This window comes from Natrix helvetica (assembly GCF_964273705.1).
Source record: "Natrix helvetica genome assembly, chromosome: 2".
NCBI classification, from domain to species: Eukaryota; Metazoa; Chordata; class Lepidosauria; order Squamata; family Natricidae; genus Natrix; species Natrix helvetica.
This window is the reverse complement of record NC_138552.1, coordinates 93,023,108-93,047,808: the sequence shown is the minus strand read 5'-3', so window position 1 is coordinate 93,047,808 and position 24,701 is coordinate 93,023,108. Positions and strand designations below refer to the sequence as shown.

Below are 24,701 nucleotides of genomic sequence, written 5' to 3'. Positions count from 1 at the left end.
CTTGCATTTTTTTTGCCGTACATGTAATATGGCAAAAAATAATACCATGCATGTTTTAATTATGCTCTGTGAGCCACCCAGAGGCTACTTGACAGGGAAGTTATATTAAATCTAATAAATAATATATTTAAAGCAAAGGAAACTGGGATACTCGGAATCTGTGTGTGTAGTGCACACTCCTTGGGGAGGGGTTTTCTAATGGATTAGAATATATTGCTTGTGCCTTTATATATAGATACACTGTCTGGTCCATGCAAAGAGGAATTGGCTGGAAGCAGGAAATGCTTAAAATTGCTTAGATGGCTCATTCTAAAATGGGGAATAACAACGTGACCACATAGAACTTTTTGATAATAATGTTTAAACATGATTTATTAAGAATGTATATTTATTTTACTAACTCTGGTACCCCGACAATCGATTTGAGACTGTGTCCCAATATTTCCTGAAAATTCTAAATAAGTATAAAAGCTCCAGCTATATGACTGAGCAGATAGATTTTAAATATTTTCCTTTTATGAATGTGCTTTAAGATTTGTATGAGGAGTTTTAATCTCTATGATTTGGGACACTTTGGTGGATATACAAGAAACAAGGTATTTAGTGGCTACTCACGGGTTTTGCAAATTCCTTGTCAAGCAATTCACATGTTACATTCAAATTAAATCAATTATAAAATATTTATATTTGATATAGCATGAATTTGACTTTTTTCACTTAGAAAAATATGTTTTGTTTCAAATATAAGGTAAACATACTTTTTTTAGAAATTCTGTCAACCTGTCTGAGAAAGCCTGGGTTTTGTAAAACTAAAACCCAGAATGTTTTTTGGTGCTTTTTGTTTTAGGCCAAACAAAATCTGGAATCTTACAGAGTGAATAGAATAAGACTACTGTACCTTGCCCTTCCTCCCTGCCATTGCCTGTGCCATTTGCTAATATTCTCAGTGTTCCCCCCCCCTTCTTTTAACAACTGGTAACTTGACACTTTCTCTTCTGCACATCCTATGTAGTGGATTGGCCATTAGCCTTCCACCACTTAGCTGCCATTGTTAGCTTTTTCACTTCCTCCAAAACACTTTTGCCAGAATAGACATTAGTCTATATGTGGAATGCTTCATAGATTGTTTTAATGATAGTAATGTAGTTACAAACTGTCGTTTCCTTTTTATATTTTCAAAGTTACATAAGTTTCACACCATCTGAAATAAAATATTTTTCTTTATACTATTCAAGGCTATAGAAATAGGTTTTGGTATTGTTATCAAATGTTCAGTTGATTCGATCTGTATTAAGAATTTTGCTCCTCTTATTTTCAGTTATTCACAAATTCATTTACAAATTTTCATTACAGTAGGCTAGTTTTTGTTAATATCATTTCATGCAATCCACTAATGTGTCCTATTGGGCATCTTCTGGGAAAATAAATTATCTGCTCTCTTCTGAACAGCTGCTGCAAAATGATTATTGTGACAGTTCTTTTCAATGTATGCCACATTGTTTTTATTTCTAGAGCATTGAGGTGTAGGAGGTATATCACTTGAGGTATAGGAGGTGCCTAATAGAAACACTGCAACTAGGGATGCACAAAACATACTGTGCATGAATTGTTCTGTGTACAGGGCAACTGCTTTTGGGTGCTTTGTGGCCCACCATTTTAAATGTGCTTCAGTTATGAGGAGTAAAATAGTGTATTGTTTTTTTTTTCTGGAAGAAGATCAAAATACAATTGATGCAGGCAGAAGAGTTTGTTTTGGATTGGGGGGGGGAGGGCCAAAGCTTGAGGGGTTTCTTTGGCAATCATGTGTGGAGATCGGTAGCAACAATAGATTAGTAGCAAAGAGAAGGAAGGGAAGGCACTGGGTAGATTTGCTAAGTAATGCATGGGACATCAGTGGTGTCTTGAGGAGAGGTAGGAAAGGAAGAGGCCTGGAAATCGGTGGACAGGGCAGGAAGTTTTATGTGCAGTCTGCACCTTGTTTTTACCCTATCCATAAAATCACTGGGAACTGTCTGGATTTTTGTCAAAACCTGGAACAATCAAAAAATTTGGATTTAATTTCTTTGCCATGGCTGAGTAATACTGGCTGGGCAGTACTTCTGGAATGTAATTTCCCCCTTTAAATGACCTATAACCCCATGTATATTCTATTAGCCTGAATATTAGTTTCCTAATGCTAAATTTCTTCTAATCTTTTGTACACTGGCAATATACTCCATAGCAAACTTTTTATTAGGTGTTGGAAATTATTTTGAAAATTTGTGATAGTATTTTCTATAAATATTCAGCAACGTACATTTCCTGATGGTATCAGTAAAGAAGAAACTGGTTCTTTGATTGATAGACAAAGGTATGTCGCAATGGATATTGCTCTAGCCATCCAGATATAGGTTAACTATTATCCACTAGATATTTGACTTTTTAAATTTCTTCCTTACATTTATCTAATGATTATTCTGCAATATATACTCTGTTGGGTGAATTGTATCCTGATAAGAAATGACTGAACCCTATCAATGAAATCTGCAATTTCAATTATCTGGAGAGTTGGTATATAATCACACTAAGCAGTATTTATGAATTACAGTTTGTGCTGCAATTTTATTACAAAGTTATTCATACTTGCTTCTGTAGGATGGACTTTGTTTGCAGTGGAAGGATGAACTGCATCATCTGACATAGGTGATGTAGCTGGAACACTGCTATCAGATGGCTTTGAAATAGAAAACAAGCTCCATTTCACTGAAGCAGCAGTTCCAGTAGAAAGATTTTCATGCACACGTGTGCTCAGAAGGTGAATGTGGCTTCAGAGAAGCCAGCTGGACCTCCAAAGAGCTTTAGCAGCAGGTTTGGTGGGGAATGCAGCCCTAATAAAAATTGATTAATATTAGAAAGTGGTGTGGGGATAATCAAGATAATTCCATATGTAGGCTCATTCAAACAAAAGAAAGCAATGTAATGATGGTACTGCTTTTTCAGTATTAAAAAGTACATACACAGATCAAAATGGAATCGTAAAATTCCTGTTTCTGTTTGATTTAAACAAAATAAATTACTACCAGAAAAGATACTCCTTAAAAATTGGAGGATGTGAGATGTTTAGTAAGTTGAACGTAGACCTTGATACTTTTCAACATTTTTGGGCTAAGGTACTTCATTCAAACATCCAGGCCTACAATTTTATTGCTGCATTATTTGCTTTTTTTGTGCAGTTCCTTGTGTTTCCACATAAGCAGCATATTTATTAAAATTTCCTAAAAGTGATTGCTTTTATGATCTGCTTTGATTTGGTTTTAGTCAATAGAAAGCTACCTTCAAGGCTACAAATTTCTTTTGCAAATCTTCTGCACTGCAGGCAAATGTATACGTCATATTTCACTTTCTATTCTTCTCCTCATCCCTTTCATAAATCTAAAGTGTATTTCCATTTGAAATGACTTGTACCAATTTTATACCATTCTGAGTTTTCTGCATGGCCCGTATAGTGTTCTACTAATCGATCTTCAAGCAGTTTCCTTTCACTACTGTTCCTTAGCTGATACCAATGTCCTTGACTTCAAGAATAACCAGACTGCCCCCCCCCCAAATCATTTTAATGCCTCCTTTTCTCTACCTGACAATGACAATGCTGCAGCCAGTCGGGTTTTTTCCCTGGCTCTTCTTTGAGCCTGCTGTCCCAAATATTAATGGACATAAATGTCAATTTGTCTGGACACAGATCACCCCAAAACATCTATTCTGAGCATGGACCAGTTCATGCATAGAACATCGTAAAAATATATAATACAGGTAGTCCTCAACGTACGACCACAATAGAGGCCAAAATTTTTGTTGCTAAGCAAAACAATCGTTAAATGAATTTTGTCCCAATTTATGACCTATTGTGCCACAGTTGTTAAATGAATCTGGCTTCCTCGTTGACTTTGCTTGTCGGAAGGTCACAAAAAGTGAACATGTGACACTGGGGCACTGCAACTTATAAATATGGGTCAGTTGCTAAGCATCATTTTTTCATCATATGACTATGTGGATACTGCAATGGTAAGTGTGAAAAATGGTGATAAATCTCTTCAGTGCTGTTGTAACTTTGAATGGTCACTAAGTGAACTGTTGTAAATCGATGACTACGTGTATTTTCAAATATTATTCAGTGTTTTTTTTAAGACAATCCTTGCTTTGAGCCTATAATCCAACAGTAAAAATACTAAAGCAAGCAAATCTAGATATGAGTTCTTAAAATTCTTTAACTGATTTTACAGTGGTCCAGTATATTATTCCTGTGAAGGTCATTCGGGAAAAAAAACACCAAAATGTCAGTTGATTCTAACTGATCTCGAAAAACCGGTTTTGTAGTTTGCCTTGCTCAGATGCAGCTAGGTGGAAAAGATGAGCAGTTTGAGGATACAGCTGCTTCTTATAAGATTGTAAAACTAACCATATTGCAAAATGTTTAGTGTAATGTCAGTTCAATTTTGCTATCTAATTTGAAAATGAATTCCACTGAATATATTGGCATGTTAAATATGACAACGTACTTTAATATCATTTCATTTTTCACAACTATATTTTGCTTTTATATAATCACTTTAATGTGTAATATTGAGATATATTTAATTTTATAGAGCTATAGTTATGAGGCTCTTGGTAGTGTACAAAAAGCTATAAAACAATCAATGAAATATAATGGCATGTTAAAGCCAGCGTACAATTTAAAATTGGATTCCTCATAAAAGAAAACAGTCACAAGATAGTTCCATCTTAACAATGAATAAAATAAAACGGTCTGGAAGAGCTCTGTCTTCATTTGCATCCAGAAAATTGTCAATGTGGGGGAGGTTGAACTTTCATGTAAAAGCTTGTTCAGTACTATAGGAGCCATGACAGACTTCAGCCCTCTGAATTTTAGAGAACTGAGGAATTACAAGTGTAGGAATCGGATTTATGGGTAACTGAAGCAGTCAGATAATGAAAATCGATTGAAGTTGCATATAATTGGTCAGAAAAAAAAATACCGTATTTATTCGAGTATAACGCGCAAACTTTTATACCAAAAAAAGAAATCAAAGTTTGGGTGCGCGTTATAAATGAGGGCTGGGCTGGGCTGGCAGTGGCGAATTGTAAATTGTAAATTTCCGGACTGCAGCCTCGATCCCGGCCTCAGGCGCCTCCGCGCCGTGCTCAATAGTCGCAACTCAGCTGCCTGCCGCCTTTCCCCTCCTTTGTCTCCCAGCCGGGGCGGCCCTCGGCGGCGGGCCGCCCCGGCTGGGAGACAAAGGAGGGGAAAGGCGGCAGGCAGCTGAGTTGCGACTATTGCCGCCGCTGCTGCCGCCGTTCACAGGACCCGCCTCTCACCCTCTTCCTCCAGTCGGGTCCTGTGAACGGCGGCAGCAGCGGCGGCAATAGTCATTACTATTACAATGCTTGGTGTGAAACAAAATTTTATACCGATTTTTAATCGAAAATTAGGGGGTGCGTGTTATACACGTGTGCGCGTTATACTCGAATAATTTGATTCTAAACATTTTACCTTGGTTTTTGTGCTCAGTTCAATTATTTCAATAATCTAAGGCAGGGCTGTCAAACTCCCGGCCCAGAGGCCGGATGTGTCACGTGCTGGCCACGCCCACGCCTGGTTTAGTGAAGGAAAAGTCCTGATACGTCATGTGACGCCAACATGACAATGTTACTTTGACACCCCTGATCCAAGGTAACTGTTAATAAATACTTTAATAACACTGTACTATATCTGCTATGGTGTGAGTGAGCTTGGAATTGCCAATGTAATGAAGTGTCTAAAATACATGATGTTTAGATTTCCCTTTGTTGGTTTAGCAGTTCTGCTTATTTGTAATTGCATGAATGGTTGAAAGGAATATTCCCAATTGTTGTAAATAACATAGCACACTTGCTTCAAAATACATCTTAGCAGCTGCAAGTCCACACTACCATACTGGTAAAAACTTTCATGACAGAATAATCTAATAAACTATTAATTGATATGATTATTTTCCTGCTACTAATTTGAATAGGATGCAGCTAGTACTGCAGAATTTATAGCAGTTTCTATTCCTATTGCAGGCATGTAGCTGCATGAATCCAGCTGAGTTTCAAAAGGCTAATATGATTTTTTTAAAAATTATGAAAATAGCCTTTTGGCAATGATGGGTAATTAATTCCATGGTTATATCCATCTTTAAAGAGAGTCTACTGAACAGGAGTAACCTGCTTTTAAAATTTGTGAAAATAGGCCCTAAGTAAGCAAGTTCTGACAAGTCTGTATTATAGTTGTACATGAAATTCATATTTCTCCAATATAATGTGGAATCCTCCAACAAATATGACCATTATGAATATGACCATGATGAAACTGTTCAGTGTATCAGATGGTTGCCAGGATAGGAAAAGCCATATAAATAATAATGCAATAGTGTGAATATGAATGCATATGCCATTAAAATGACTCTGTAGTACAAATAGCTCCTAAGTATTTAAAATTATAAGTTTTCTGAAAATGTTTTAAATGATTTCTTTAAACTTTGATGGCCAAAACATGCCGTGCAATTTCTGTGAAGTAGTAAATATTTGTTCAGAAATACAATTATACTAAGTGAATGCTTTTGGAAATTTGTTTACATTAATAAAATGTAGGAAAATGGGAAACTGCAAATGTTGAATGATAAAATGAAACAACGTTGAATGACAAAATGGACTTTTAAAAAGAACAAGCATAATACAAATATTACAGTTTGTCTCCGTTCCTAAAGGCTTCTGTATTGCATGGACTGATGTTTCCCTGCTTTATTCTTCTTCGTTCACTTTTGAGATATGTTAGAGAGAGAGAGAATTAAACACTTTAGTTTGTGTAACCAAAAGTGGTGAATATATTTGTATACCAATTTAAATAATTAGAGTGTTGGTATTTCTCATTCAGAAGATAAATCTCCAGAGGAAATTCTTTGTTACCTTGATTAATTTCCATGTAGGCTATACCTGACCTTCTGAATTAGCTGAACTGATATATTTTGTGTTTCTTGCTGTTCTGGACTACTCCCCAATTCAAACTGTTCTGCTTATTGTATGACTTTGTTAACCCAGTAACAATTTAAAATTACACAGTCTTTTTTGGCTTTACTAAAAGCCGTGGATTTTCATGAATGGCTAGTCACTTCATCAGATGCATGGAATGGCTAGACCAGTGATTCCCAACCTTTTTCTGGCCATGCCCCACCTAAGCATCTTTAATATCCTGATGCCCCCTCCCCCATGACATATAATTCTTACTTTACTCAAAATGTGAACTCTCCTCATATGGAGGAAGCCTAAAAGGCCCTTAACTTGGCTTAAACAAGGTTCAAATTGCCCCCATTAAAAACCAAATTTTACCCCCTGTGGTGCGTGGACCCCATGTTGGGAACCGCTGGGCTAGACTGATGTCAGATTTGAATTGTGGTAAGGAGAGACAGAAAGATAGGTTGGTTATGCAAATGCACATGAGACAGAGTATAAATACCTTATCAATTAACTGTTGTTAAATTGTGTTTAAAAACCCTTTGTTAAGACCGTCTGAATTTGCCTAAAACATGTTTATATACGCGAGCTCATCAATTTTCCCCTCATACTGGTGTTAAAGTCCCATATAGCTGATTCTTCAAAGTTTGCCATACAGTATTTTGAAAGGTTGAAATGCTCCGATACTTGTTCTTATTTTAAATCCCTATATCAAACTTGTTTCCATTAATTATTTTGCCCAACAATTCCTGTTTTATCCAATTTAGAATTCAGAGAGGCATGACTAGCAAGTGACGGTATATCGGAGGAAGAGCATGCAAAGGTACTTATCCGTGTGGGAGCAAAGCAGGCATTTGTGTTTATTGCAGGATCTGCTTTCCTCATTGGCACCATTGACCTGGTATTTTGGTTGCTTGGGAGTTGAGTAGTGTCTGTATTCAGTATGGGTCTGGCACCTAGTGCCACCTGAGAAAACACAATGTCATTTGTACAGTGTGAGATGTAGCTTATTAATAATGTTAAGAGTGGCTTGAGCTGTAAGCTGTGGGTGACAAGCAGTGGTGTTTGGTTCACTTTTCTGTGCTCTGTCTTTTAATAGGTTGTCCCTGAAATTGATAAAGCTCTATTGATTTGACTACTGATTTCATTGAATGGATTCACTCTTATTGGCTTACTGTTTCTGTCAGTCAAACATCTGTGTCAAGGGGGTCAGAACAAATTGGGTTGTAGTATAGAGCCTGGCTATGGATGAGTAATTTAGTGGCATGTTCTGGTTGGAAGCTTTTTTGCTGTTGTACACTAAACAGCTGTCTTCCTACAACATCTATTCTTCCTCCAGAGTCCACACTTAAACCTTTTCAAATATAATTGATGGAAATTCAGAATTAAATATCTGGCTTTTGTTACACTTTAACTTCTGCCAGTTGAATACTTTAACTTGGAAAATTTAGCTGCTTATATCCTTGCACAAGTCTTAAATAGCAATATCAGAAGAACCAAATTTTATTTGATAGTTGGACATAGTCATAACTTTACACTTACGCAGTACATTCATTAATTTCTAGTTCTGACTCTGGATAAATGATCAAATTTCTGACAATTATTGCAGCACATTTAGAAGTTTCTGATAGTGTAGTCACACAGTAAATATTTATTTAATATTATATGGAATATTTTCTTTAATTTTAATTTCATTATCATGGCTAAATATCTGTTTCCTGATTCTGTTAAAATACAGTGTTATATTATTAACCCATTTGCTTATATTTTGATTTTTACATAACATAAAAAAGAACATTCTGAGTGATTATAAAAAATCTTCAATTTTGATGATAGAAATGCCCATCTTGTCATATGAACTTCTTGCTTAATATAATGTATGCCTGTTAAGTCCTTTAATTTTGGGTCGCAAGAGCAAATTGCAAATTCATGTCCTTAACAATCATTCATTTAGTGACTATTCAAAGCTACAGTAACACTGAAAAAAGTGGCTTATGACCATTTTAAACACTCACGACTGTTGCATGCTGCCCAAGATGCCCCCCAATATCAATTGATCAGAATTTGGATGCTTGGCAACTGGCATGTATTTATGACAGTTGCAGTGTGCTGGGGTTATGTGATCATTTTTGAGACTTTCTGACAACCAGATTCACTTAACCACTGCAATGATTTACTTAACAACTCTGGCAAGAACGATCATAAAATGGGGCAAAATTCACTTAACTTAAGTTAAGTCTTGCTTAGCAACAATAATGTTTGGCTCAATTCTGATTATTAGGTCGAAACTACATATAATCTTCTTACACAGCAACTTTTATGTTTTAATTCCTCATTTCTGTTCAAGCCTGAATTTTGTTACTGTATTGTGTACACTAGAGTTTTTGGTATTTATTTGTTACGGTTTATCTAAGCTTGTTAGGAGGCTATGTACAGAGTTTCCTGAGTTAAGAAGTATATTGCTGAGATACTGTTAAGTTTGCTTTAATTTATGTTGGCTATGGGATTTTTTTTTAATTGATTTTTTTTTCTTGACAAGGTCCCATGAGTTTCTGACAGAATAGCTAATTGCTAGGATTATGAAAGAAATAATTGAAGCATGAAGACCACCACAGTTTGATGATACCTGTTCAGGAATATTCATTTTTATCCAATAAAGCATAGTTATTTTGTCAGTGATTAAGAAAGAGATTGCATAAACATTTGTGGAACCATAACTGAAATTACTTGTCCTGGTAATGCATACTGGGAACAGATAATCCTCTTAAATGTCTTGTTTAGCAGTCTCATTCTGCATTGTTATGGTAATTTATATTGTATCTATGAGTAATAGAAGGAAGTTAGTTGATTGATATTGGATCATATTACAGCAACTCAAGTGTTAGGCTTTCAGCTTCAGATAATGATATTCTAACTAAAGTATGTCTGAAAGTACTAGTATTGACTGTAGTTAATTTTATTTATAGAAGCATATTGTTAAATATGTTGCTTCCCTTTTAAGTTAGTTATATGTGGATGTAAGAAAACCAGCCATAATGATTTCAGAAATAATTACACTTATAATGATAGTTAACATACTTAAATTGTTTAGTTTAATATAATTCAGCCTTTTCTCAACTCCCAAAAGAGGTATGGAATTACAGCCTCAGCCAGCATTGACATAGTTCTTGATTTCTGCTGAAATATATTTCTCAGACTGAGCTTGGATATATTGAAGGCTGCCTTGCTCATGTAGAAGTAGATTGTATGACATTGCTCTTAATCTGTTATTTTTATAAAAATATTCACCCTAAAAGAGTATTACTACCTCTTTCCCATTGTTTATATTTACTATAGCTTTTAAGATACATATTCTGATAATATTTCAGCATATAGATAACACAAAGAAGAAATTATACCTTTTCTGTCTAGTGAATGGAACCATCCTTGAAACTGTAATGCACAATCTTATTTTCATAGTTCATTAGATGACTAGTGTTTAGTTCTTCTGATTCTTTATATGTAAATGTAGATACTTTTTTCCAAAAAAGTATGGCATATTTTACCTATGTGTGTGCTTGGTAGGTAAATTAGAAAGGCTTTTTGTGTTGCGTATGTCTGAAAAAAGGAATCCTTTAATAATTGTTGTAAAGTTTTATCTGATTACTCTATCTAAGCCTCTTTTTCATATTATGTGTTACTAAACTGTTCCATTTCTTTTGCAAAAACACTCCATAACTCATTTCATTCTTATGATATTTTTTTCTTCCTTTAGCTTTATTTATCATTGCCTGTACAATAACTGCTTTTCTAACTTTTCCATTTTCTCCCATTTGTTTTCACACAGTGTTGTTACAGATCTTATAGCAGTCGGTTTAAAGGTAGGAATCTTTTTCTGTCCTTTCATATAAACTTGTTATCCACATTTTTATTATTTCTGGATAACACATTTAAACTTGTGCATCATTTTTCCCCTTGTGGCATTGCTTTATTTCCATCCAATTTCTTTCATCATGAAGTGGATCTTAACTCTTTAATTCTTAAAAGTTCATAATTTATGTTTCTTCCAATTCAACTAAGGATATTAATAACTTAGAAAGCTGTGTCTCAGTCCAGCTGTAAAATATGTACTTTTCACCCCCATTCCTGTGCTTGGAATGCTGTTCAAAGGTAAGTCATAAAAAGCTGCAACTCATTTTTAAACTCACTGTTGAATAGAGTAGCCCAAAGCATTAAAAAAAAAGGTGAATGTGGAGCACATTAGCCAGAATTTTACTTTTCAAAGTACTAAAGCAACCAAGACCTTAGCAAGGTTTATGTGTTTGTTGGAAAACTGTCTGTAGTTGCCTTCGCATGTGTTTATGTGCACAGCTCCTTCACTATAGTGGTAGTCCCAGTTGAAGTCTTTCTGGGCATGCATACAAAGGTAATAGAGGAGGACAATGTTCAAATACTGTGTTTGAGCTTTGCAAAGGTTTATTTATTGGTTAAATTTATTTGCCACCCATTTCTTATTGAAACAATTCTGGGTGGCTTACAACATTAAAACACTAAAATCCTAAAAGAAAAATGTTTCTAAAGCAATAAAAATGGAAGTCACACAATAGAAATCAAATTTAAAAATAAAATAAAGGTTGCTTTAACATTTCAGGGCATAGGATTTAAAAACAAAAATAAATTCTGGTAAGGTACTACAGTTTAAAGTCAAAAAGACATTGCATCATGAGCTATAGGGAGAATTAATGATTAGGCTTATTATTATACTGAAACCGATGTTATAGTACTTCTAAAGCAGTGATGGCGAACCTTTTTTGGCTCTCGTGCCACAAGGGGGGGAGCGCAGGGGGGTCATGTGCGGGTGTGCCGCACCCATAATGCAATGCACGACCCCCCCAGTGCGCATGCGCGCACAACGTGTGACCCCCCATTTTTACATGCTTTTTTCGCCCTCCCCAGGCTCCAGAGGCTTTATAGGAGCCTGGGGAGGGCGGAAAGAGCCTCCCCTGGAGGCCCTCCGGAGGCTTCAGGGACCATCCGGAGGCTTCCCTGATGCCTTCGGAACGCTTAAAACGACCCTCCGAGCAAACCGGAAGTGACTTCCGGTTTGCTCGGAGGGTGGTTTTAAGCGCTCCGAAGGCGTCAGGGAAGCCTCCGGAAGTTTGTTCCCTGACAAACGTGGTACGCGTGCCATAGGTTCACCATCATTGTTCTAAAGAGTAATATTATAATCACATAATATTTTACGTGTTGCAATTATAGTTTTAGAGGAAATGGCATATATTTGCACACAAATGAAAGCACAAATGTTCAGGTGGTATAGAGACATATGTTTTTTTAAATAGTAGCAGATAGTCATAGTAAAGCTGCATGCACAATTGATATTAGCAACCACATAAATATGCCTTCTCTAGATGTATGTACCATTATGACACCCTTGTAATGCTAAAATTATCTTAATTCTTGGGGTTCATAAAGGGTTTGGTGAATATGTATGCCTCTGGACTACAGGCATAGGAAATCATTGACAGACATAGAGATAAAGCCCTCTGTTTATTTTTATTTTTCCCTTGTTGTATATTCACACCAGGAAGTTAACAGTGTGTTATAGCAGAGCTGAATTATTTAGGTTCCTTTGGTTGAATGGATCTTTACATTGAATGTTTTTAGTTATAAGAAGCTGAACAAATGGTGGATATGACTGGTCATCAAAGTTCTGGCTGGTGCAATTCCCTTGCAATCACATGTTCATGGTTTGCAAACTTCCTGCTGGGTTTCCATATAAGTAAAGGTGGCAGGAAGTTTGAAGTCATAAACACTTGAAGTCCTTGTTTAATGACCCAGTACTCACTTAACAATGTTAACTGGGGACCGCTGGAATTGCCATCATTAAACAGTGCAATCACATGATGTCACGCTTTATAGCTGCATTGCTTTAACATGGAAATTCGAATTCTAATTAACATTATTAACCAACGACTATCTCTAATTGGATTTTTTTTTGGGGGGAAGGGGAAGGAGTAATATTACAAACAGCAAACATTGAGTTTTGTAACATATCAGTGAGAGGAAAAATGTGGTGAAGTAAAGAGAGAGTAAAAAAACATTCCAGTTTAGAATCCATTGGGGGAGAAAACAATTGGCATCAAACCTATAGGTCTGTATTTGTTGTAACTCAGGTGGAGGCAGACCATCTGGTTAGAATCTTGTAATATAGATGATCAGCGATGAAGTATCTGTTTGGGCTAATCCATGAATAGTTGCTTGTGCCTGACAAAAAAGCTATAGATCATAGTTTTGAAGCCTTATGAGAACCTTCTGTGTTCAGAATTGAAAATGACTTGGATTGTTGCTGAAAGGTGGAATAACATAATTCCAAAATAGGAAGTATATATTTAGACACAATTTTCTTCTAAATATGCTTGAGTTTAATTTTACAAAAAGTGTGCAGTGGTTTCAAGTAAGCCACTTTTTGTGTGAAGAGAAGTCCAGCTGTTTTATTTTATTTTTGGTAGCAATATATTACTGAAATATTAAAATAAAAGGGAGAGAGACAAGGACTGTATATTTTACTAAGCAATAGAGGTGGCAGAAACTTCAGGGACAGAAAACATTGTCTGGTGGGAAACATTTTAGCATCAGGAAACAAAAAGACCCAGTCTACAAGAAAGTTTGCAGAGTTTGATGGAAAGTTATTGAAATGGATAATTCCTTACCCCTGCTTTAAACTGAAATTTACAACTTAAGGAGTCATTTGCAAAGAAGATTGGCTTAAAGAACTTGAACTTTCAGAAATTATGCATTCTCCATTGTTGGTGGAGATACCATCCAGGAATGGGTTAACTCCGTCTGTTATCCAATCGGACTGAGTCTGCAAACTTCAGTGTCCTGCCTCCTCTGGTAGCTCCACTCAGCTTTTAGACTCAGTCTTCCTTAGTACTGGACGTGTTATCCTTTCTCTCCTCCTCAACTTTACCAAAAACCAATCCTTTCTACTACAATTGAGGCTTGCTCCCTTAATAATGTTCCAGTTGAGCAGCCTTTTCAGTCAGTGTCCAGGGTGATTCCCTGGGATGCTGAGAATCACATGGCAGCGGCAGAGACGTCGCGGGACAGTGACTCGGACAGATACCCTGTATTGCTGACCCTGGGACTGCAGGTGACCAGCGCGGTCCCGACGAGGCGAGGAGCCGAGGCTCACGGGGCTTTTTACCCTGTGGCTTTCCCCGAGCTTCTCCCACCTATGGGCCACTATTTTGAATCACCCCAAGAAGACGGGCACCATTTTGTTAGGACGCGAAGCTGGCGGCCGCCATTTTGGGCAGCAGTTCATTGTTGGTGATCTAAATTCAGTGGAGCAGACCCAGGCGAGCCTTAACTGCGGGGCTTATTAGCCCAGCCGCACAACCGCCCAACCCTCCAGCGAACAGTAGGGAGGTTAGATTTCCACGTGGTTCCCAGGCATGATGGATGGCAATTTGGAAGCATCATCGGATGTGGCAGGTGCCCCTGAGTGTTTCCACCCAGCAACAGGAAGCAGTCGCAGGAACCTCAGGATCGAGGCTTGAGAGAAAGAGGGCGGCCCCCATACCAGATAAGGGGGGCATTCCAAGAAGGCCTCTAAGGCCATGAAAAAGGCAGAAAGCAGGTGCCAGAGGGCCTTAGATAGAGAATTTTCCAAGGCCCAAAGGGAAGCAGCCAGAAGGGCAGCAGACCAGGGCCTCGATGAGCAGGTCAGCCCTCACCCCTTTGAAGAGGTGCCCCTTGTTCAGGACAATCTCCAACCAGATGAGATGTCTCCAGACAGTGATGAGGATTTTCCACTGTCTCTCCCTGTGGAAGGGAGTTTAGCCCTGGATTTCCCTCTTGTCTAGAGACAACCTCCAGCATAATAGCCCCAGGCCTGAGGCCTCAGTCACACCAACCACAACAGGCCTTTGTCCCTTGCAAGTCGCAGAGGCTCAGCTGACCAATATGATAGCCATTATTTCAGAGGCCATCTGGCAGGGGATTGCATCAGGTTTACAACAGTGGGCTTCCCCACAATCCTCAGAGAGAAGCAGGACCCCGGGCCACAGGGAAGGCTGGGACTCCTAGGGAGTCTTGGCCTGCCCAGATAGACGGGCTCCTAGATCTCCGAGCCATTCATCCCTCTCAGGCGAGGAGGATGTCCACAGGGCTTCCGACCTTTCCGAGGACGAAGATCTCAACCCCAATCAACCTGCCTTCTTTGGCCTTTTCCGGCCTTCTCTCTTTAGATCCCTAATGTTTAAGGCACAAAAAGTAGCCAGCATAGGGACTAGTCAGCCCATGCAGTCAACCCCTTCCGGATTGGGGGACCCAATGGATCCACTCTTCTCTGAACCTGCTGTAGAGAAGGTGGTCCCTTATCCAAAATTACTCTTAGATGTTGTTCAGAGACAGTGGGCTTCCCCGGGATAGGGGCCTTTTCCCAACAGCCAGGACAAGCGCTTCTATAATTGGGTTCCGATTCAGCCAAGATCCTAGAGGTGCCGACTGTGGATGCACCTGTGGTAGCACTGTCTTCTCCCTCGGTCGTCCCTGGTACTCCTGAAGAGTCACTTTGACTAGAAGACAAGAAGTCCAAGCAGATCTTGGTGAAGAGTCACCAGGCTGCCACTTGGGCGGTGAGAGCCTCCACGGCTTCATCCTTCTTTAACAGGGCTTCCCTTCTATGGCTGAAACAGCTGCAAGGTAGGATCCCCGCTAGCAACACCAGGTCCCACTAAGACCTCAATAAGCTCAAGGCAGCAATGCAGATGCTTCCCTGAATGCGACCAGGTTCGCTTCTAAGTCCATACGTCCTTGGTGGTGACCAGGCGCCTCCTCTGGCTTAGACAGTGGCAAGCCGATGCCAGGAATAAGTGGTGGCTGGCCTCTGCTTCCTTTTCAGGGGACCGTCTATTTGGTGTGTCCCTGGAACCCCTACTCATAAGAGTTGAGGGACAAGCGGATGATCTTGCCTTATCTCTACAGGAGGTCCGAGGGCCGTTCCTTCCCCTATTATCACCGTTCACCCTTTTGAGGGCCGGATGGGGGATTCAACCTCCCTCATCTGCAATGATAGTTTCCCCCTAGACAGGGTCAGCAGCAGGATAGGGCAACCAGAAACGGTCAACGTTGTCTGCCCAAGAGGTCCTTCAGGGGTGGAGCAGGTCATCCCTTCTGGCGTCAAAAGTGACTGCCTAGAGAACATTCCCATCAGGGGCCGATTGGCCTTCTTTACCAACCAATGGAAGGAGATCACCACGGATGCTAGAGTCAGGGAGATGGTAAAATTTGACCTCTCCCTCAAGTTTCTCTCTGAGGTTTTTCATCAGCTACCCTGTCTCTCAAGATCGGGGAAAGAAACTCCTCGTGGAACAAACGATTCAGCATCTCTTGGAAATCTGTGTGATTCAGCCTATTCCGGAGGATCAATAGGGACAGGGATTTTACTCCCTCTTGTTCATTGTCTCAAAATCCTCAGGTGGGGGGTGTTGGAGAGCCATACTCGATCTAAAACACCTGAACCGCCATATTGTCTACCAGCGATTCAAGATGCATTCCGTTCTGACCGTCTTGGGAAGCGTCCAGAGGGACGAATATCTCACCTCAGTAAATCTCACAGAGGCATATCTACATGTGCCAACCCACCCAGCTCATACGCAGTACCTGCAATTCTGCTAACAGTGGAAGCATTTTCAGTACAGGGCCCTTCCCATCGGGCTCTCATTGGCCCCCAGGATGTTCACCAAACTCCTAGCTGCCGTGGCAGCCCATCTCTGTACCACGCCAGTCAGAATCCAGTGCAGTGGTGGGTTACGGATCCCCTGTTGGAACGGGCCTGGCGTCCACATGGACGCGCGCACTACGCACGCATATGTCTTACTGTCCAGCAACACCTCCACAAGCCTCTGCAGTGCTCCAGCTGCTCAGCGGTGGGGTTGGAACAGGCCCGGCATTGTCCACATGGACGTGTGCAGTGCGCATGTCTTACTGTCCAGCGACAACTCCGTGAGCCTCCACAACGCTGCAGCTGCTCAGCAGAGCGTTGCGCAGGCACTGTACATGTCGTGCGCGGAAGCACGAAAGACTTTAAAGACAGGTAAGGATCGAGGACAGAACGGTACTTGGTGCTCCAGTATGCCCGTACTGCGGCGTACCACCTGCAGCCCACCACTGATCCAGTGCTATCTGGACAACATCCTCCTTCTGTCCAGGTCACCAAGTCAGGCAAAGAGGGATCTAGATGTCACCCTTCAGGCCCTGAAACACCACAGGTTTTCCATAAAGCTGGACAAAAGCTACCTCTGACCCTCAACCCGCCTCCTCCAACTGGGAGCAATTATAGACACCGTGGAGGGTTTATCTTTCCCCAAAGCGAGGACAGCCTTCAAGCCTTAGCTGGCAGCGTGAGATCTCAACGGCGAGTCCAGGTGATCATCCTTTCCCAATTACTGGAGAAGAAGGTGTCCTGCTTTGCGATCGTCTCTTGGGCCCGTCTACACAGCAGGATTCTCCAATGGTTTCTCCTCCCACACCAGAAGTCTGGCAGGAGCTGCTCATCAAACATAGTACAGGTACCTCCGGAAGTGATCAGGTCCCTGGGGTGGTGACTGTCCCCGGCCATCTCCAACGGTTCTCTGTTAAGGGAGCCGGGCTGCCTGATGCTAACCATAGACGCCAGTCTGTTCGGCTGGGGTGCTTACATGCAGTCAGGGATGGCTCAAGGTCAGTGGTCCCAGTCAAACCTCAGGCACAACATCAACTGGCTGGAACTACGGGTGATCCAGCTGGCTCTGGTGCACTTCCAAGAGGGCGTAGCCAACAAGTACATCCTGGTCAGTGGTGGGTTTCAAAATTTTTTAGAACCTATTCTGTAGGTGTGGCCTGTTTTGTGGGAGTGGGTTGCTGGTTTTGTGACCAGGTGGGCTTGGCCAATTTGGAAAATGTGGTGAAACTCACTTAACAACGATCTTGCTTAGTAACCAAAATTTTGGGCTCAATTGTGGTCATACGTTCTCTTTCTCTCTTTCCTTCGTTTGTTCCTTCCTTCCTTTTGTCTCTCTCTCCCTTTTCCTTTCTTTCTTTCATCTCTCTCCCACTTTCTTTTTTTTTCTTTATCTCTTTCTTTTTTCTTTCTTCCTTCCTTTCTTTCTCTTTCCTTTCTCTTTTCCTTTCTCTTTTTCTTTCTGTCTTTGACTTTCTTTTACTCCCCCTCTCCCTCCTTTCCTTCCTTCCTTCCTTTCTTGTGTATATATCTCCCCCTTCCTTCCTTCCTTCCTTCCTTCCTTCCTTCCTTCCTTCCTTCCTTTCTCTCTCTCTCCCCCCTCTCTCTCACACAAACACATCCCTTCCAATTATATTCGTAGATATATTCTGTGAACTAAAACCGGTGCCCAATAAATGCTATGATCATGGCATTCTGTGTCCTACAAGCCAATTTACAGAGCTCACAATTCAGCCTCTTACCGCTCTGGGGGTTAACCGAATATGGTTAGTCGTCCTGTTATCTCTTGGCCTTGGTTCCCGCCTTTTTAGCAGAGTGGCAGAGAGGGATTTTTTTCCTTTTGCCGAAGACAGATTTCTCTGCCACTCAGTGGGTAACCTGGTGGGTGTCCGAAGGTGTTGGGCACGCCACAGAAGGCACATATGTCATACAGAAACACACACACACACACACACACACACACACACCTTGCTGCAATGCAAGGTGCATGTGTAAGGGGGACTGGATCAGCTGGGAGGCTGGCAAAGAAGCCTCTATTTCTCCGCTGCCGGACAAAGAAGGCAGCGATGATGGCCGGCGCTCATTACCTCGCCGCTTTCCCAGCCAGTCACCCAGCTAGGCAGGACAGGCAGGGCTCCAGCCGGTGGGCCATAGGGGTGGTGGTAGTGAGCGGTAAGTGAAGAGAGACCGAGCCAGCATCGCTACCTCCTTTTTTTGTGAGCCGGGGCAGCAGAGAAATAGAGGGTTCTTTTTTGCCAGCTTCCCAGCTGATCCAGTCCCCCTTACACATGCAAGGTGTGTGTGTGTGAGAGAGAGAGAGAGAGAGGGAGGGAGGGAGGGAGGGAGAGGGAGAGGGAGACCGACACCTGGTTTCCAATGTGGGGGAGAAATCCATGCAGAGAGGAAAAATGCATGGATTTCTCCCCCCCCCATTGGAAATGAGGCAGCTGTGAAAGAGAAGGGATCTCGCACCACGTGGGCTATCCCCCAACAGCCAAATCCTCCCCTCCTGTTCCTTCTTCAACTGTTGGGGGATAGCCCACCTGGTGCGCACTGCTCCCTTCTCTTTGACAGCCGCCTGGTTTCCAATGGGGGGGGGGAGAGAAATCCATGCGTTTTCCTCTCTCTCTAACGCATGGGTTTCTCCCCCCCGTTGGAAACCAGGACACTGTCAAAGAGAAAGGAGTGCGCACCACATGGGCTATCCCCCAACAGCCGAATCCTCCCCTCCTGTTCCTTCTTCAACTGTTGGGGGATAGCCCACCTGGTGCGCACTGCTCCCTTCTCTTTGACAGCTGCCTGGTTTCCAATGGGGTGGGGGAGAGAAATCCATGTGTTTTTCCTCTCTCTCTAACACATGGATTTCCCCCCCCCCCATTGGAAACGAGGCGGCTGTCAAAGCAAGGGAGCGCGCCCAGCATGGCTTGTTCAAAAAGAAGAATTAACTGGATGGGAGTTTGGCTGTTTAAAAAGCTTCACGTGGAACTCCTCTCCTGTTCCTTCTTTTGCTGCTTGAACAGCCACGCGGGGCGCGCTGCCTTGTCTTTCACAGCCCCCTCGTTTCCAATTGGGAGGAATCCATGGAGAGGGACAGAAAAGATGGATTTCTTCCCCACCCCAATTGGAAACGAGGGGGCTGTCAAAGCAAGGGGCCGCCCCGCCACCCCGTGCTTTGCTGGGCAAGTCTGGGGAGGTGCTTTGCTGGCCGCCACGCCATGCCACGTAAGCTACTGTCGCCCCACTGTCCCATGCTTTGCTGGGCAAGTCCGGGGACCTTGCAAAGACCTTGCGAGGTCCCCAAACGTGCCAAAGATGCCAGCCATGCCGCGTAATCTCCTGCCACCATCCTCACCCCCGCGCCCATACTTGCTGGTGGCCAGGCATCTTAGGCAAGTCCGGGGACAGGTGTGGGGAGCAAGCAAGCGGCGACCATAGGGGCGGGAGGAGCGAGCTGCAGGGCCGGTGCCAGTTCCCAGGGCCCAGAAGTTATTTCTGGGTCCGGTCACCAACCGGTTCGCGCGGACCGGTGAAGACCGGCAGAAACCCATCACTGATCCTGGTCATCAAAGACAACATGACTGCCAAGGCCCATATCAACTGCCAGGGGGGGGGGGCCTTCTCGGCCTCTGGGCAGAAGACCATCTGCTGTCCATAAGGGTCGAAAACATCTCGGGGGTGTCGAACATTCAGGCCAACTGGTTCAGATGCACTCAGATAGATCACACGGAGTGGAGTCTACACCCGGACCTCTTCTGGGAACTGCCCAGCTAGTATGGCCTGCCAGCGATCAATCTCTTTGCCACCAAGGACAAAAGACAGCGCACTTCTTCTCACAGTACGCAGTTCCAGGTGCAGGCACGGACGCGCTAAGCTACCCATGGCCGGCAGGACTTCTATATGCCTTCCCTTCTCTATCACTCTTTCAACGGGTCATTCGGAAAATGCTGGAGGAGGGAGGAGAGCTTCTATTTTTGGCACCGTATTGGCTCCATCAATCCTGGTTTCCGGATGATGAACCTATCCACAGTCCCCCTGGAGACTTCCCACCTCCAGAATCTCACTCATCCAGGGGTCCCTTGTCTACCCTCAATGGCTCAAATTGACTGCCTGGAGATTGAGCGGTGGGTCCTGACCGACAGGCTATCCTCTAGGGTCATCGGGATGATACAGGCATCAAGATGACTATCGACCAACTGCATCTACAACACTACCTGGCGAGCCTTTTGCTGATGGCGCTCAGGCAAGACCATTGTTCCCTCGCAGGTACCCATCCATAAGGTGCTTGAGTTTCTGCAAGAGAGCTTGGACAACGACCCGGCCCCTACCACCCTACAGAGGCAGTTCTTTCCTGCGGATCGTTCACATCTCTGGCACACCATCCCTTGATCCAACGGTTCCTGCGAGGGGCCACCAACTCCGACCTCCAATCATTCACCGATATCCAACATGGGACTTGACCAAGGTGCTGCATTCTCTCATGGGGCCCCATTTCAAACCCCTGAAGGACATCTGCTTCTACTACCTTTCCTTTAAGGTTGCATTCTTGGTGGCCATCACATTGCCCAGGTGGGTTTCGGAACTGGCAGCCTTGTCAGTAAGGCAGGACTTGTGCATCTTCCATTCCGACAAAAGTTGTATTGAGACTTGACCCTTCATTTGTACCAAAAGTCAACACTAGATTTCACTGGGCTCAAGAGTTGATACTACTGAACTTTTGCATGTCACCGGTTCACTGTCTTGTACGACAGTGGCACACGTTAGATGTCAGAAGGGCGCTTCACATCTACCTCCGTAGGACATCTTTGATACCTCACACTGAAGTGCTCTTTGTCTCATTTCAGCCGGCCTCCATGGTACACAAAGCAACCCCTTCCTCATTGGGTCGTTGGATACGGGCCTGCATTGCGAAAGCCTACACAATGCAGTCTCAGCCACTTCCAGGGTGGTGTGGCCACATCAGCTGCATGGGCCAGGCTGCAAGCTTCACTGGAAGAGGTTTGTCAAGCCGCCACCTGGGCCTCTCTATCTCCATTTATCCACCATTACAAGATAGACAGCTACGCGTCAGCAGATGCGGCATTTGGCAGGCAGGTTTTGCAACAAGTTCAACATGAGCCAGGTGACTTTGGCCGTGAGGACAGGTCAGGCTTTGGTATGTCCCATTCCTGGATGCTATCTTCACCAACAATGGAAAATGGGTGTTGGTTTTATGTGAGACACCCATTCTCTGGGGAGGTGGAGATAGCATTCAGCCCCATCCTGCAGGTGGGCTGGTCCGGCATCAGCAAGGAGAGACTTTCCACTCATCACACTTCAGTCTGCAGCAACACCTTCGTCAAAAAACTGGGTGGAGCTACCAGAAGAGGCGGGACATTGAAGTTTGAGGACTCAGTCTGATTGGATAACAGACAGAGTTAACCCATTCCTGGATGCTATCCACCTGCCCAGAGAACGGGCATCTCAGGTAAGGCTAACGCCCATTCTCTGAACTATTTTTTTATTTAACATCATAAAAATATCCTTCTGTCTTTTTGCTGTGCTCCTTGCTTGAAGATTTTTGTGCCTGAATGGAGAATGCTATATTGTCAAGATACACACTAGAAAAAGAATACTGTATGTATATGACTATTTGTCTCTGTAAGTAGATTGCACTGCCTTTCAAATGATGGTAATTTATTACCAGTAAATAACGTCAACTTTTGGATATAATAATTCAGAAAAATAAACAATGGAATGTTGTATATGCAATAGCTTTTTTAAAAAAAAACTTCTCTTGCTAAACAGAATTTTGTTTGGCTATCTTTAGATCTAATGTCAGATGTACAATCCTAAAAGCTTATTTTATCTAGTCTAAAACTTTTAATAACATAGGTTCCATCTTTTTCTTGATACTATGAACTTTGCTCCTTTGATAAAAGATATATTTTTATTCTAGATTTGCTGTTGTTCTTCAATCCATTTGTAATCTGCTTCATCACTTCTGTCTCTTTGTAGAAGAGATTATTATAAGTGCAAATCTTAACTAATATGGAACAGTGAACATGTTAAAAGGGTCTCTTTGTTCTAGCATTTTCATAAGCACTCGTTATATTCTGTTGGCAAAGTTGTTATCTTGTTTAATATTGATCTGTTCTGTATTGTTAGCATTATGGTGTCCTAATCTGCAAAAGAATTCTTTGATGACATGGATTATTTTGGAGCTCTTGCTAAAGGAGGAATAAATAAACTGATACTCTAGAGATCTCTTAAAATTCAACTTCTGTCATGCCAAAATAACATGGCCAGTAGCAAGGGATTATGATTTTTGTAATGCAGTCATCTGGAAAACACATGGCACTTCTGGTGGCAGAGTAAATTAGCTTAATGTTCTCAGTGTGACTTTAGTACTGTTATGTTTAGTTAGAAGTGCAAATGTACCCAATGAATCTATTATGAGTACGCATTGATGGATAAATCATCAGTATTTTGTTGAACAGTCTTGTAAAAAAAAAAGCCACCATTGTCAATCTCTAAAATAAGATTTTTTTAGAGTTTCGCAGACCCCGAAACCTCTGGGAGAACTTGATGGGATTTCATGAGAGACTGAGGGGGGGGGGGGAAATCACTCAAACTGCATCTCTTATCAGGGCTTCCAGGAATCTTTTTAATTGACAGGTTCTACAACCTGAAATTGTTTGAAAATTCCTTTTGTAAGAAATCCTTAATGAGCTTTCAGCAAATTGTAGTTCAAAGTAGCGATTGAGATTGAAAGGGCACGTTATGATTTGAAGATTTGTGGAGATGCATATAGCAGCTGTCACAAACACTGTTAAGGAGCTTTTATCTTTTTCTGGGTATCTGCTTCTCCCCTACATTTCTGAATTCATGTTCTTAGCACTATGTTGCTCCCTGACTCCAGTTGGTAAAATTAGTTTTTTCTAGGAGGAAAAAAGATCTTGTGAGATAAAACATACCCAAACATTCCTAATATATACTAGAATAGTTCGAAATCAGGAATCTTAGGGCAATTTGTTCAAAAAGAATTGTAAATATTGTTCTACTTGCTTACATTTTAAGTTAATCAAAAATATGACTAGAAGGAATTCACCATATACACAACAGGCTTTCTAGTTGGTTACTTCATTTAGATAGCATTTGGTATTTATTTACTTAGTTACAGCTATAGCTATTTGAAGAGAGTATATTTTCATTAATCTTTTAATGTAATTTTTATTAAAGATTTTCACATCAGTAAAAAATAAACATGAAATTATATAGAGTGAAATTAAAAAGGGAAGAGGTAAAAGAAAAAAGAGGGGGGGGGGAAGTGCAGGTAGAAAAGCTACTTCTATCCTTTAAAGCAGTTGCAAACAAGTTTATTACCTTTCCTTTCTCTTTAAAGTTACAATATGAATATTCTCATATTCAATCCCTTTTTAATCAGGAAATCCATAAATCATCAGTTCCATTTTCATTAATCCAGTTGTGGGCTTACAAAACCAGTAGTTTTTTCTTCTTTTTATGCACTTTAATCCCTTTATTCTCCTAGGCGCCGCTTGGAGTGTCCAAGCACGGGTTAACATCAGCTTGCTGCCCAAGGACTGAGTTCGAATTCTTGTAGCTCCGCCTCTTGCTCCCCTCAGAGGCTCAGTTTTAAAAACTCAGTCGCCCTACAGGACGCAAATGGGGGAGATCCAGTCCTTGAGCAGCAGACTGGACCCTTTGGTTAGTGTAGTTAGCTCCTTTTGAGTAAAATAGTTAAGTTTAGTTAGCTCCCAGATAGAAGTTTGTTATTTTTCTGTATTTTCTTGGATTTTCTTGGATTTTCGCCTTTTTGCATTTTGAATTTGGCGCGCGAGCCAGGCTGCCTGGAGCGCGACTCGCTTCTCGCAGCGACGAGAGCAGTCGCACCGGGGGGGTTCGTTTGGCGGCTGCCAGCGAACAACGGGGGTGCAGGTAGGAGGCTAGGACCCCAAGGGACAGCATTAGGCTGTTGCCTTTTCCC

General features: G+C 41.8%; 1 protein-coding gene across 3 annotated transcripts in view; it reads left to right on the top strand.

Annotated features, from left to right (window-relative positions):
* Positions 1–24,701, top strand: part of PTBP3 (polypyrimidine tract binding protein 3) — a 75,556-nt gene that overhangs the window by 2,627 nt on the left and 48,228 nt on the right. Inside the window, exon 2 of one of the 3 annotated variants that reach the window (XM_081942142.1) lies at positions 10,835–10,868. The exons of the other annotated variants lie outside the window; for them this stretch is intronic. Coding sequence (XP_081798268.1) covers positions 10,835–10,868 — 34 coding nt within the window. The remainder of the gene's footprint in view (positions 1–10,834; positions 10,869–24,701) is intronic. 3 annotated transcript variants of the gene reach the window in all.